At 44.3% G+C, this 13,685-nt stretch overlaps 1 protein-coding gene across 2 annotated transcripts; it reads left to right on the top strand.

The window, feature by feature from the left end:
• The first annotated feature begins 283 nt into the window (after positions 1-283).
• On the top strand, positions 284-13,359 carry LOC309531962 (uncharacterized protein). 2 transcript variants are annotated; one of them, XM_082221856.1, is made up of 9 exons: positions 284-1,264; positions 5,701-5,802; positions 6,224-6,310; positions 6,780-6,887; positions 8,140-8,282; positions 9,056-9,103; positions 11,545-11,596; positions 11,982-12,473; positions 12,791-13,359. In XM_082221856.1, exons 1-9 carry the CDS (start codon positions 1,192-1,194, stop codon positions 13,087-13,089), a joined length of 1,404 nt encoding a protein of 467 aa, XP_082077982.1. In that variant the 5' UTR covers positions 284-1,191; the 3' UTR covers positions 13,090-13,359. The 2 variants fall into 2 exon arrangements, with proteins under 2 accessions (XP_082077982.1, XP_082077983.1); XM_082221857.1 differs by lacking the exon at positions 284-1,264 and adding an exon at positions 1,273-1,657.
• Positions 13,360-13,685: the final 326 nt, after the last annotated feature.

Raw genomic sequence — 13,685 nt, 5'->3', positions numbered from 1 at the left:
GGAAGAACATCACCTGCTAAATTATTCTTTTTAGGCACAGGATTAGAGGCAAAAAAAGAAGCATCTGCATTGGGACACCTTCCAGTCTTCCTACCAACTTGACATCTTGAATATATGTGTGAGAGCAGTTTAAGTGAAAATATGGGAAGGGGAGAGGGCTTGTTGGCTTTCTTACTGCCTGAAGAATATGCTGTCATTGGACTATTGTAGGGTTGCAGTCCATCTGGAATTTCCAGGACATATATGGAATATAGCTGTGCCTAGCAGTGTCCTGATGGAAATCTGGTAAATGTCTGGGAAAATACGAATGTATGGCAGCCTGTGTTGGCAGTGCCGTTTTGGCCTATCTTCCATAAAAATAAACAGCATGTTTTGCATTTTTGCTGAAAAAAATATCTGGGCAAAACTATAAAAAGCTCAGCATCTTTGCCCCCACCCCAAAAGGACTTCCACTGAAAAGCAACAAGTCCATTAACTTGCCAGCCCCATGTGAAAGTTGAACACGAGAAAGAGACTGAATCCACAATCAATCAATCAATCAATCAATTCTCTCCGCCAAAGTCTTGCGCCCTGCCAAGCCTCTCTATACTCCGATCGTGGATCAAGCTGCTTCACTGAGCTATACAGCGTGCTAACATCCATCGATAAGTCAGTAGCGGGACTAACTAAAACAGTTTATAGAAGAGATAGGAATTATCCGCGTCATGATTCTCAAGGCTGCAGCACCGCTTTGATGTATTGCAAGGAGAAAGGCACTTTGGCGAAGGAATTCGTGCGAGTCCTCCTCTGTACAGACGATGCGCACGCACTGGAGTGTATGCTCAGTTCACGTGTCCTGGAAAGCCCTGGCGGATCACGAGGGGTGGAGGCAGAGCAGAGCTCTGCTAGAACGACACGTGTGCGTGTGTGACAAAAGAGTGCATAACGTTTCATCGAGGGAGACACGCTTTATGGGCAAAACCTATTGCGACAGGTGTGGGAGAGCGAGGGAATGGGCATTTCATCTCCTGAGAAAGGGGTTAAGGGCACAGCGACCAGTTCTCCGCCTCCCCGCGCTAAACGAGTCCGCAAGAAACAAATAGCAATCCTCGTTCAAGTTCATTGCGGAAGTGATGTCTTCACTTTCGTTTCTGCTGAATTCCTCGGCCGAGAAAGACAGTTCGGGTAGTCTGGCGGCGCTCGGCTGTTTCCATGGAAGGTGGCGCTGGTGCAGCCTCGGCGCCTCGCGCCTCTGCTCCGACCAGTGCCAAGGCGAAAGAGGGAAGTAAGTGCCCGGTTCATTCCCATGCAGGGGAAGGAGTTGCTGCTTCAGTCTCAGACGGCGTTGGCGGAGTCCCCGCCCCGCCCCATAGGCTTTCTCCGGCCGTTGTTTTGTAACCCGGATTGGAAGACCCTTATAAGGGGCTCCCTGGCCCTTGTGCGCCCACCACCCGCGTCCTAAGCGAGGCGGGAGCGCCCGCTGGGGAAGCCTGGGAGCCGGGAGGGATTGGGCGGGAAATTCGAGTTTGAGCGGGGAACTGTGTGGGCAGCAGCGAAGGAAGTCAAGCAGCCCTTCTCAAAATGCCAGCCTCCAGAGGATGTGTTTCATTAACAGCCACGTCACAGTTATTTGCTTAATATTATCAGGCCCGGAAAGTGAAGATCCTCCTTACATGTGGCGAGCGAGCAATAGTACAAAGGGCTGGTCACACTCTGCTAATGTGTTTCCTCCAAAACATGGGGACGTTGGCTTCTTTTGAAAATAACGATCAGATTTGCATCCGTGTCACACAGTAACCCCCCCCCAATACACATATGTACAGTACAGTGGTACCTCGGGTTACATACGCTTCAGGTTACAGACTCCACTAACCCAGAAATAGTACCTCGGGTTAAGAACTTTGCTTCAGGATGAGAACAGAAATTGTGCGGTGGCAGCGGGAGGCCCCATTAGCTAAAGTGGTACCTCAGGTTAAGAACGGACCTCCAGAACGAATTAAGTTCTTAACCCGAGGTATCACTGTACAAGTTTTTCCTGCCTTCCAAAGTTTGGACAAGATGTGTAAGAATAATAATAATCATTATTGGTTGCCCCAGCCATTCTGGGCAGCTTCCAGCAAAATATTAAAATACAGCAATTCATCAAATATTAAAAGCTTCCCTAAACAGGGCTGCCTTCAGATGTCTTCTAAAAGTCAGATAGTTGTTTAATTCTTTGACATCTGGTAGGAGGGCATTCCACAGGTTGGGCACCACTACCCTCTCCTTGGCGCTTCAAGCTGTGGCAATCTTAAGAGCAGTAAAATACGAAGCATACTCCTTTTAAGCATTTGTCAGATTTACAACCTCCTGGGGCTTGGGACTCAAAGTAGTAACAGCTCAGATGGGTGTAGCCAGGATTTATGTTTGTGGGGGTGCAGAACCAAGCTATCTGCAACACTGTCAGTTCATTTATTTATTTACTTGATTTAAGGGGGGCGGCTGTCCCCCCCCTTGGCTACAGTCATGCCCAGATGGTCTTGCTTCTCCCATTGCCACAGCCTTGGATTCAAGCAGAAACCAAGCATGGCTCTCCCTCTCAGGCTTTTGCCTGCAGCCTGCTTCTAATTCCTGCTCTCACATACCATGCTGACTTTTGTCCTTCTTACCACCCATTTGCAAAATGACATCATGCGCAGAAGCGGCGAATCGCAACCCGGGCATGCACAGACACGCCGCTGCAGGTTGTGTTCCTTTCATCCCGTTCACAACCAGAGGTACCACTGTACTAACAACCCATGCAGTACTTTGGGGCTAGTGTGGCCCCTGCCTGGCTACTTCAACAAAAGAATCCTCCATTAGATTGCTGGATCCAGGAATTGGAAGGACCCATGCAGGAGAAGAAATTCACTGTACAGTATTTATTTCCCCCAATTTGAATTGCATTTATTTTCCCCTGGGGGTGATTTCAGGTTTTTTTTAACATTAATCATTTCCCACATACTCTTCAAGTTTTTATTATGTCTTTTCCCAGGCCTTTTTAATAATTTTACATTGCCACCACATATGCATCTGTTATGCACCTCTTATGCAGCTCTTATGCATCTCTTATGCACCTTCCCTTCCTGCTTCTTCTCTATCACAGTCAAAGTCTCCCAAATCTTGAGTCGCAGATGTAATCTGTCCTGGAGGCACATCCGCAACTCAAAGCATTCGCATCCAGAATGCGTAGCGCTTCTGCACATGGGCGAGCGGTGAAACCGGGAAGTAATCGTACTTCCAGGTTGCCGCAGGACACAACTTGAAAAGACATAACCTGAAGCAGACGCAACATGAGTTATAACTATAATACCATTTTTGTCTTGAATTACTCTTACTTGTATTTTCCTCGTACCTTGTCTCTCTACCATTTTCACGTTGGTGGTTTGTGTGTTTGACTCTTTTAATTGTCCCACAGCCTCTGCAAGTATGTTATTACTTTTACAGATTTGAGAAGCTGCCTTATTAACATCTTTTATCTGATGAAACAGTTCTCTTTTCATGTCTAAAAGAAAATCATACAATTCATCTCTTACGTTCTTTTGCATTACGGCCTGGTTGGTTTGTTTTAACATATGGATTTTTTCCTCTGCCATTTCTAGTTTGGAGTAAGGGGGGGCTAACTCTCCCTGTTTCCCAGCTTCCTCTAGGGTTTACTTTTAAAACAAAAAGTCCTTTCCCACCACTAATAGTGTTATTTTTAGCTTTGTCAATACTTTGCCAAGGACATTTCACTAGATTCAGAAGAGGAAACCAGTGCTTCCAACTTTATCCCTCCCCTCTCCCAACTTACTCACAAATATAATTTATAACAGTTATATATTCAAATCTTGACATCCATTCACATCCAAATCATTTCTATATGTTCAATATAATAGGTCTATACAATTAAATCTTGATTCTAATTTAGGTAAAGGTAAAGGGACCCCTGACCATTAGGTCCAGTCGTGGCCGACTCTGGGGTTGCGGCGCTCATCTTGCTTTACTGGCCGAGGGAGCCGGCGTACAGCTTCCGGGTCATGTGGCCAGCATGACTAAGCCGCTTCTGGCGAACCAGAGCAGTGCACGGAAACGCCGTTTACCTTCCCGCCGGAGCGGTACCTATTTGTCTACTTGCACTTTGATGTGCTTTCGAACTGCTAGGTTGGCAGGAGCAGGGACCGAGCAACGGGAGCTTCAAAAAATAAATATGCAGTTTTCTTCCTTCAAGAAACATTGTAATCCTTCTTAGAATTATCCTGCATTCTACATCAAGTTCAGTCTCACCATAGGATCCAGTCAAGTTCAGATTAAGTTCAAGTCAATATCTTGTTTGAAAAGTCTTGAGATTGGTATGAACAAAAGCTATGCGTATTCCTTTTATTCTAATCACTTATTAGTTAACTTATCTCCCAAAGTAAATTTCATCCACACTTCGCTTGTATGTATTTGGAGCTCGCAGCACCCAGAATGGGAGTGGACTTTCTTTTATCACTCCCATTTTCTTGCCAGATTCACCAAATTGCCCTATTTTTTGCTCTATAGGACGCGCCCGACCATAGGACGCACCTTGTTTTAGAGGGGGAGAACAAGAAAAAAAGATTATCCCCCTCTCTGCTCAGCCCCTTCCATTTCTCCTGCCACTTTGCTGAAGGGGCGCTGCACAGAGAGGGGGAGATTTACCCCCTTGTTCTCCCCCTCTAAAACAATGTGCGTTCAGTGCGTTCAAGGTGCGTTTAGTGAAGGCAACCCAAAGCCTCCGAAGCGCAGCCCTCTCTCTCTCCAGGCTTCAGCGAAAGCAACGCAAAGCCAATGAGTGTGGAGGGAGCGCTCCCTCTGCGCTTCGGAGGCTTCGCGTTGCTATCGCTGAAGCCAAGGAGTCTGCATTCGCTCCATAGGACACACACACATTTCCCCTTAAATTTTGGAGGGGAAAAAGTGTGTCCTACAGAGCGAAAAATACGGTAGTCAGTCAAATTAGTCAGATTCCTCACCCTTCAATCAGCACAATTGTTGGAAAGATTTCCGCTTGTGGCTGGATCAGAGGCTTGCTTCTACACAGCAGCGATGGTGCCTAGCTCACCGGTGTGCTCGGCTCCCCCCCACTCTCTGCTCCTTTTGAAACAGGAGCAGGGACCGGCAATGCCGTCTGTGAGCCGCAGGACTCTGAGACCCCCCAATGCTCCTCTTGGGGTTTTTTGGGGAGGTGCATCGCCCTAGCACTCTTCCCCCAGGCTCCATGAAGCCGAATCTAACAGAGCCATCAGATTCGCAGTCCACTCACCATGTTGCAGAAATCCAGAAGTGAGTACTCGGTCTTTAAAAGGTTCACCATCAGTAGCCCCTCCCTCCCCCCCCCAAAAAAACCTGCAGTTTTTGGGAATACAGGGCTGCTTTTATGTTAAGAAGGCTGCTGCACAGTTTGAGCAATGAGAGAAAGCAATAAAGGCTTCACAATTATGGTGAACATGCTACATAGCTTTACAGATATTCAACATACATTAGATGCCATGCTAAAATGTTTTTCTATAGCCAGGCCTTCAGCTGATTATGTAATCTATGGCTTTTTAAATGTGTTTATGCGAGGATGGTTATTGGCGTATGTCTGTTCTTTTGTTATGTATTTTGTGTTCTCATTTTATATTTTTATATTGTAAACTGCCCTGTGATCTTTGGATGAAGGGCAGTATGCAATTTTAATTATTAATAATAATACATTTTTAGTTACCCAGAATGCTGGAAATAACTCTACTTCAGAAGCGAACAGCAGTGAATTATCAACTTCCACAGATGAAAGTGATCCGGATTACTCCTTAGGAAATGGCCGTGAGTACCAACATGGATATGTAGGGGAGTTTAAGGCATATAGTTCAGGGAAGAGAGGTTGGTCATGCAAAGAGCCAGCAAACAAACCAGAAAGTCTTTCATTAATTATATTTCCATTTCATCTGAACCAGGAAACTATAGTGAAAAGCTTTGAAACAAGCAGAGTATTAAGCTATTGCTTAATATCCTGGCTTGTTGCAAAGCTTTTAAGTGCTGTTTTCTGGTTTGGGTAATGAGAGAAGTTCCATTTAATTGAAATTTAGATAATGTTTCACCAAATTATGATTTAAAATGTGGTAGAGTTTCCAGAACAGTTCAAAGGCTTCATGGAGTTTGTCTAGCACTGGGCACTGCCTTTAATGCAGAGTGAAGAAGGAACTAGAAATAAGTGTGTGTAATTAATTGGAAACATTTTCTTAAGGAACAACAAATGCGGTAAAGAGAAAGAGAAAACGAAAGCATCGAATGCAATATACTGAAAGATGGAATGATAGAAGAATTCAAAAAGGTAAAAAGTTCAATGCTGTAGAATGTCACAAACTTTTCATAATGTTGTAAAATTTCTGATACTAAATAAGCTTGCAGTTTTATGCTGGCGAAGCCCATCCTTTTCCTCACTGTTTTCTTCATTTAGCCTGCCACTCATGCCTTAGTGTTAATAGTTAAGTACTTCATTCCATCACTCTGTTCTAGAACTTCACTGGAGTGGACTGGCAGATTGTAAACTGGTTAGAGGTTTTATTACAACCAAGCAGTATATAAATTCTGTTGACTAGATGAATATAATTCACAATCTTTTCACTTCTCTCTCGGATTAAAATTTACTCTTACTAGAAGTGATCTGAATTACTTTCAGATGATATGAAATATTCTGTGCTGCATGTTGGTGGTCTGGAGTTTGGTATCAGATTTATTTTCTAGAAGCCCAAAATATAGGAATTTTAACTATTTGACTTGGATTTCTTGATCTCATCTAGTAAAACGAGGGCAGATTAAAATTCAAGAGGAGGATTTGAAGGGCTCCACGCTTCCTGTGCACTGTGGACAAGTTAAAGGTGTTTTATATAAGGAGAAATTGGCAGCAGGTAAACTATTGGTTTTGAAGAGTATATCTGTGTGTACAGTATTAAATCTGTACAAGGCATATAATATTAATGGCAGATTTAAAAATTGGGATGGGAAGGGTGCCATCATGTAGTTAGTATATGACTACCATTTGCATTTGGGGAAGAACTCTTTCTTCTACATATCTTCTCAAAACAGAAATAAGTCCCATTTCATTTATTTGTTCATTTAAAAGCATAAATTCAGTGTATTCAAACACACAAAGCAGGGTCTGGTTTTATGGGTCAGGGAAAGCTTGAGCAAAAAGCTATATCTTTACATGATAACGGTGTTCACTCAAAATCTGGCCACAGTATTCTTCACCAGCTTCAGCTTCTTGCCAATCCCAAGGGAAGTCCCACATAGAGTGCATTATAGTAGTCCAATTGGAAGGTTCCTAGGTAAGTGTATATAGAAGCCCCCAAATTTTCCCCAGAAGGCAGTTTATTTTATATTATACATATCCCATTCTGCTTATGGAGCCAGGGTAGCGTACAGCAATTACCTCAGCATCAAAATGAGATTTTCAGTCATTTGAATCCCTCTTAAAAGCACAAGTGATTTCATCAGCTTTAAGTATTTCAGCATGTAATTTATGAATTTGATTAATTTTTTTATAGTTTTCACTTCCCATATACTGTGAAGTGAAAAGAAATACCAGCACTTCTCTATTGTCAGAACCAAAAGTGTGCAGAAATGTGATTGTACCCCCAATGCTCCGCTTGGGGTTTTTTGGGGAGGTGCTTCGCCCTAGTGCTCTTCCCCCAGGCTCCATGAAGCCGAATCTAACGGAGCCGTCAGATTCACAGTCCGCTCACCATGTTGCGGAAATCCAGAAGTGAGCACTCGGTCTTTAAAAGGTTCGCCATCAGTAGCTCCTCCCTTCCCACCCCCAAAAAACTGCGGTTTTGGGGAATACAGGGCTGCTTTTATGTTATGGTTTTTTTCTAAAGTAAAAAGGTAAAGGGACCCCTGACCATTAGGTCCAGTCACGGATGACTCTGGGGTTGCGGCGCTCATCTCACTTTATTGGCCGAGGGAGCTGGCGTACAGCTTCTGGGTCATGTGGCCAGCATGACTAAGCTGCTTCTGGCAAACCAGAGCAGCGCACAGAAACGCCGTTTTCTAAAGTATATATTGGATAAATTGTTGACAGATTTCTTACATGATTCAGTGAACTTTGCTGATTGGGATAGGTGTGTAACATTCATGTGACTTCTCTGTTTGTCATAGGAATTTCGCAGAAGTCCATCAAGGGTTCTGATGGAAAGTGGTTCACACCACCAGAATTTGAGGCTGAAGGAGGACGTGGAAGCTGGAAATCCTGGAAAAGAAGTATCCGCCATAAAGGGCGTCCTTTAGAAAAATTAATAGTGGTATGCAGTTCACTTGTAATGCCTGTAATTTTAATGCCTTATTTTCTACATGTGATCTGAAAGATGTATCAGATGATACTTTCAAGTTTGCAGACAGTCACGCCTTTCCTTCTTATAATCACAAATACAATATCCTGTCCTTATGTAATCATATAGTATTGTTGTACCTTCCTTGCACCTGCTACAACAATGGGAGGTGTTGGTTAGACTAAAAGAATTGGAAACAAAGGAATTCCTTTTGCTTGCATTTTCTGCTACTTTTTATTCTTATACAGTGGTACCTCAGGTTACAGATGCTTCAGGTTACAGACTCCGCTAACCCAGAAATAGTACCCCGGGTTAAGAACTTTGCTTCAGGATGAGAACAGAAATCGCGTGGAGGCAGCAGGAGGCCCCATTAGCTAAAGTGGTACCTCAGGTTAAGAACAGTTTCAGGTTAAGAATGGATCTCCAGAACGAATTAAGTTCTTAACCCGAGGTACCACTGTATGTTGCTCAGGTGTGTGCCAGTTAAAGGCAAGAGGTGTATTTCCTGGAGCAAAGATGTATTAGCATTTTCAGGCACCTATGACAATAACACATATAAATATATATGGGAGTGATGTGAGCGGTATCTGTGCTAAGAAATAGAGCCAACTTCTTATATACTGATGTCAAAAAATAGATGTTTCAAAAATAGTTCCCATTTCTTTGTGTGGATTCCCTCATTTCAAATACTATTTTGGGATCCCGCTAATGCATCAGAGTAACTAATTATGTCATGCTTATTTCAGAGTGGACATGTTCCTATTCCAAAACGAACATCCGGCAGGAGGAAAAAGGTAACAGTTTATCAACAGTTTTACCATATTGGTGTGTGACAGCCATAGATATTGTCAGTTTATTCGTATATTATATTTTCCACAAATACACCTGTGCTCAAAGCAGCTGACATTTTAAAATATATATAAAAAGGAACTGCACTATCAGCATGAAAAAACCCCCTCAGTCTATGGGTGCTGCCTGTGAGCCCTAGAAAGATGAAATGGTTGAGCCCACCACCACCTCCCTGTCAAGGCTAGTAGGCCTGTTGTGAATGGAACTTGGAAAAAAGTGTTGTCTCTGGAAGATCTAGGGACTTCTACACATAATTAAGAGACGTGCTGCAATAACTGTGGCCTAACTGTGGGGCAGGCATGATGGCCAGGCAATAGTAGCCGTCACCAATTGGAAGCAAAGCAAGTATGTCCACACTGAAACTTTTGCAGGTACAAACAGTATCGGAAGTAGGGTTGTGTAAAGGTAAAGGTACCCCTGCCCGTACGGGCCAGTCGTGTCCAACTCTAGGGTTACGCGCTCATCTCGTTTAAGAGGCCGGGAGCCAGCGCTGTCCGAAGACACTTCCGGGTCACGTGGCCAGCGTGATGAAGCTGCTCTGGCAAGCCAGCACCAGCGCAGCACACAGAAACGCCATTTACCTTCCCGCTATAAAGCGGTACCTATTTATCTACTTGCACTTGGGGGTGCTTTCGAGCTGGGACCGAAAGACGGGAGCTCATCCCGCCGCGGGGATTCGAACCGCCAACCATATGATCAGCAAGTCCTAGGCACTGAGGTTTTACCCACAGCGCCACCCGCATCCAGGGTTGTGTAGCACTGCCCTAATATCATCATGAGCACAAGCACTCCTGAAGGCACAGTTAAAAGGATGTCGGGTGAGGGCTTCCCGTTTGGCTTGCCATGATGGCGACTGCCCATTACATCGGAGCCATTTTGCATGGAATATTTTGAGGATGAGATGGGAGTAATCATCATCCCAATCACCCCAGGCCTGGGGGCGGGGAAGGAGCTTCACCCACAGATCACCCAACACCTGCTCCCAATCCGGGAGGAATGAGGGGGCAGGGAGCGCTAGGTAGAAAACACCATGCGTCTCTTTGGCAACTTTCCAAAGTCACCGCCATGAGCAACAAAATTCTGTTTTTTAAGATGAAAATTCGGACTTAATTAATGGGCATGCTTTGAGTGAGGGGAGATAAACTACTCTGCTAATTGATTCAGCCACTGAGGTGCCAAAAGATTTGAGTGGAAGAAGGATTATCATCAGTACGGGACTGGTATGTTGGAACGGAAGGGGTTAGCCTCCTTTGTTTCTTTTTGATATACTTTGTATTTGCTATTTTACTTGGCAAATCTCCCTGGAAGGACTGACAACTGGATTGTTTATCTACGCAAGCGGGACTGGAGAGTATTGTATTCATTGAAATAATTTTGGTCTAATTATTAACAGTTTGGAAAAGATTTATGAATTTGCAATTGTGGAAATCAAGGTTTCTAGCTAAAGTACAGACTTAATTGCTTTGGAATGAGATAAAATGGAGAAGTTGGACATATGCCTGGTACAACTGGCAGCCAAATTTCCTCCATTTTGGGATGTGTCGCAGTGGATAATCACAGGCGTGAGGAAGTGAAAGTGAAATGCCACGATCAGATTCAGAGTACAAAGAATATAAAGAGAGAGAAAAGGAATATAAACACCCACGCAGAAATATACTGTATTGATTTAACTCGCTTGCCAGATGAACTCAAGGCTGTTAAAAACAAATGAAGGATTAACATTGGGTTGCCTTATGGGAACTACCTGGAAGAACTATGAAAAGCAGCACAAATGTGAGATGATCTGTACTCCCCGACCTCAGAACATGGGAAGCCAACCAAAGATTTATAATTTGGCATAATATTTGGACTGTTTGATTATTGTATGATTGGGAATGTTTTTGATGTGGTTTTATTGGATTGTTAAAATGGAAAATTTAATAAATATCATTATAAAAGGATGTCTGGTGAGGCCACCAGAGAATGGGTCAGATGAAGAGCAGGATCCAGGGACCATGACTGATAACCAAAGAATGATTTATGGGCCAGAAAACAGTAAGGCAAGCTGAGATTCTTGACAGCAGATGAGATGGCCTTTTACTGTATTTGCCCCAAACTAGAGCTTGGTAAACTAGGAAAGAGTATAAACAAAATGGGGATAGGCAAAAGCTAAACTGAGAAAAGGTAGTTGGCACAGGTAGTGCCAAACACACCTGGCTGAGATTTTTCTTACTAATAGCTTCTGTGATCGGATGATCCTCGGGGACCCATCCAACTCTAAAACTCTAGGATTCAAATATAAAAAATGCAAGACTTGTCTTTCTAGACTGCAGGTGCTGTGTTTTGCTGAATGACATGCAGTTTGACTATGCCTGTTGAATCATCTGTATCTATTTTTATTTGGCAGGTAAAGAATCCATCAATATCATTTTGCGAATCAGCTCAGTTCCAGTCATCAGGTCAGTGGAAACTTTCTGTGAGGTATGTATTACAAAGCAGTGAGAGTGTTGGTTTATATGTGGGAAGCCCAGGATCAAATTCATGCCTTTGGGTCCAAGGCTGGCTTTATAATGTGGTTGCACCAAAGGTTGCCTGGAATGCCCAATTTTGTATTGTGGTATTGTGATGTATGCCCTTTACTGGGTGAATCTTTGATGTGCCTCTCACAGATATAGGCAAAGTCATTCCCTGTTCCCATTAGAATGCTACCATAATTCAGGACATGGATTCCCTGGATGCCCACATATGCGAACTTCATTGAAGCTTTGATTCTTTGGGGAATGACATGGCTACTGTGAAGAATAGAGACAGTCAGTTACTGAGCTTCATCATCTCCCACCCTAGCTGTGGTCTGTCATGATGGCCCAGAAGAGGCCATGCCAGGGCCATCAGAAGAGGCCACGCCAGGGCCATCAGAAGAGGCCACGCCAGGGCCATCAGAAGAGGCCACGCCAGGGCCATCAGATGAGGCCACGCCAGGGCCATCAGAAGATGCCACGCCAGGGCCATCAGAAGAGGCCATGCCTGGGCCATCAGAAGAAACTATTCCAGTGGCACCTAAGTCACCAGGCAGGACCCCACACAAGCACCTTCGAGTGGAGCTGAAGCGTCTCTCACCATCTGAACTCACCAGGGCATGGTGCAACCCTCTGGATTCACCACAGGCAAGCCCACCGGATTCACCACAGGCAAGCCCACCGGATTCACCACAGGCGAGCCCACCGGATTCACTACAGGCGAACCCACCGGATTCACCACAGGCGAAACCACCACCTGTGCTGAGGACACCACATCGGAGACGCCATTGGCGCCGGAGCATGAAGCCCCACACCATGTGTGAGTCTGATAGCCCCAGGCCCTACACCACGGGGCTACAGTTGCTGCATCCTCTCTGCCTTGATTTTTGGTGGCCATGGGGATTTGCGGGAGGTGGCTGGCAGAGGGAGCTGTCTGGGGTGGGATGGCAGATTTTCTCACTGGCACAGGAGGTGGAATGGGAGTGGCTATAGGGCTAGACAGCTAGGATTCCCTCCACCCACTGGAATGAATGTCAGATGGGCATTGACTCTGCTAGGTCCTCACGTCAAGACGTAAACATGTCATTATTGTCTCAATCCTCCCCATGGTCTGGTCTTTGTTTCTTTTTTCCACAGCATCCAGCCTAGGATGTGCCATCCTGCGTTCTGTGCATGAAATGAAACGACTATTCCAAAACACCCTTGGAAATCGCAAAGCCTTGCAGGTGAAGCTCCAAGATATCAATGGCCACCTAATTGGCTTGCGGCATCAACATGCAGACCTAAAGAAAGCCCTGGACCGATGCAGTCGGCTTGATGCAGCCCTGGATGTTTTGACATTGCAGAAGCAAATGAACAGCATCATTGAGCACCAGATGCGACTGGAAACATTAGTGCTGAAGATCCTGACAACACTGGGTGTGGAAAGGTCCTAGCCGTAAGGGATGGCTCCCACCCCCCCTCCCCTGTAGAAAAGGAACGGAAAATTGTGAAATATTAAGTCTCACTTGTCATTTTGTTGCCAATTCACTACTTGGAGCTCCTTTCAATCTTCATAAGATGTGATTTTGCTTCCTTCCTCCTCATCTCTAGTTCTATCTTAGCTATTATCAAACTGTATTCCCATGAACTGAAGAGATGTTCCATGCAGTGTTTTACCATTCACTGATTTATTAGTCCAGATTAGTAAACCAATTCTAAAAGAGGTTGGATTTCCTATTTCACTGGTAAAATATGGCAAAAACTATGCATTTTACATATTTTGCTAATTAAGAAGCAATGATTCATTTGTTTAAATTGCAACCCATCGTCTCCCAAAGGGGATTCCCCAGGTAACTAACGAAAGTTAAAAACAACAATATTAAAATAAAATGTCCATGATATTCATGCAGTAGAAAGCAATAAAATATTTGCTAGTTTCGCCTTACCCTCCAAATGCAGCCCAAATGGTTCTTACTGTTTCAAGTTGACTTTGGGAAAGCTTCCAGGAGAACAATTTTATCATTTAGGAGCAGCCACGACACCTTTAATG

Source organism: Podarcis vaucheri (genome assembly GCF_965113315.1).
Source record: "Podarcis vaucheri genome assembly, chromosome: 5".
Classification (NCBI taxonomy): domain Eukaryota; kingdom Metazoa; phylum Chordata; class Lepidosauria; order Squamata; family Lacertidae; genus Podarcis; species Podarcis vaucheri.
The sequence above is the reverse complement of the archived record's forward strand: the minus strand, read 5'-3'. Positions and strand labels throughout refer to the sequence as shown.

Bases quoted from the DNA above. Each gene is read 5' to 3' on its own strand.
- LOC309531962 (XM_082221856.1), top strand. From the start codon at position 1,192: ATGGAAGGTGGCGCTGGTGCAGCCTCGGCGCCTCGCGCCTCTGCTCCG. The intron at 11,597-11,981 runs GTCAGTGGAAAC...CTCCCACCCTAG, and splicing joins AGCTCAGTTCCAGTCATCAG to CTGTGGTCTGTCATGATGGC. The intron at 12,474-12,790 runs GTGAGTCTGATA...TTTTTTCCACAG, and splicing joins CATGAAGCCCCACACCATGT to CATCCAGCCTAGGATGTGCC.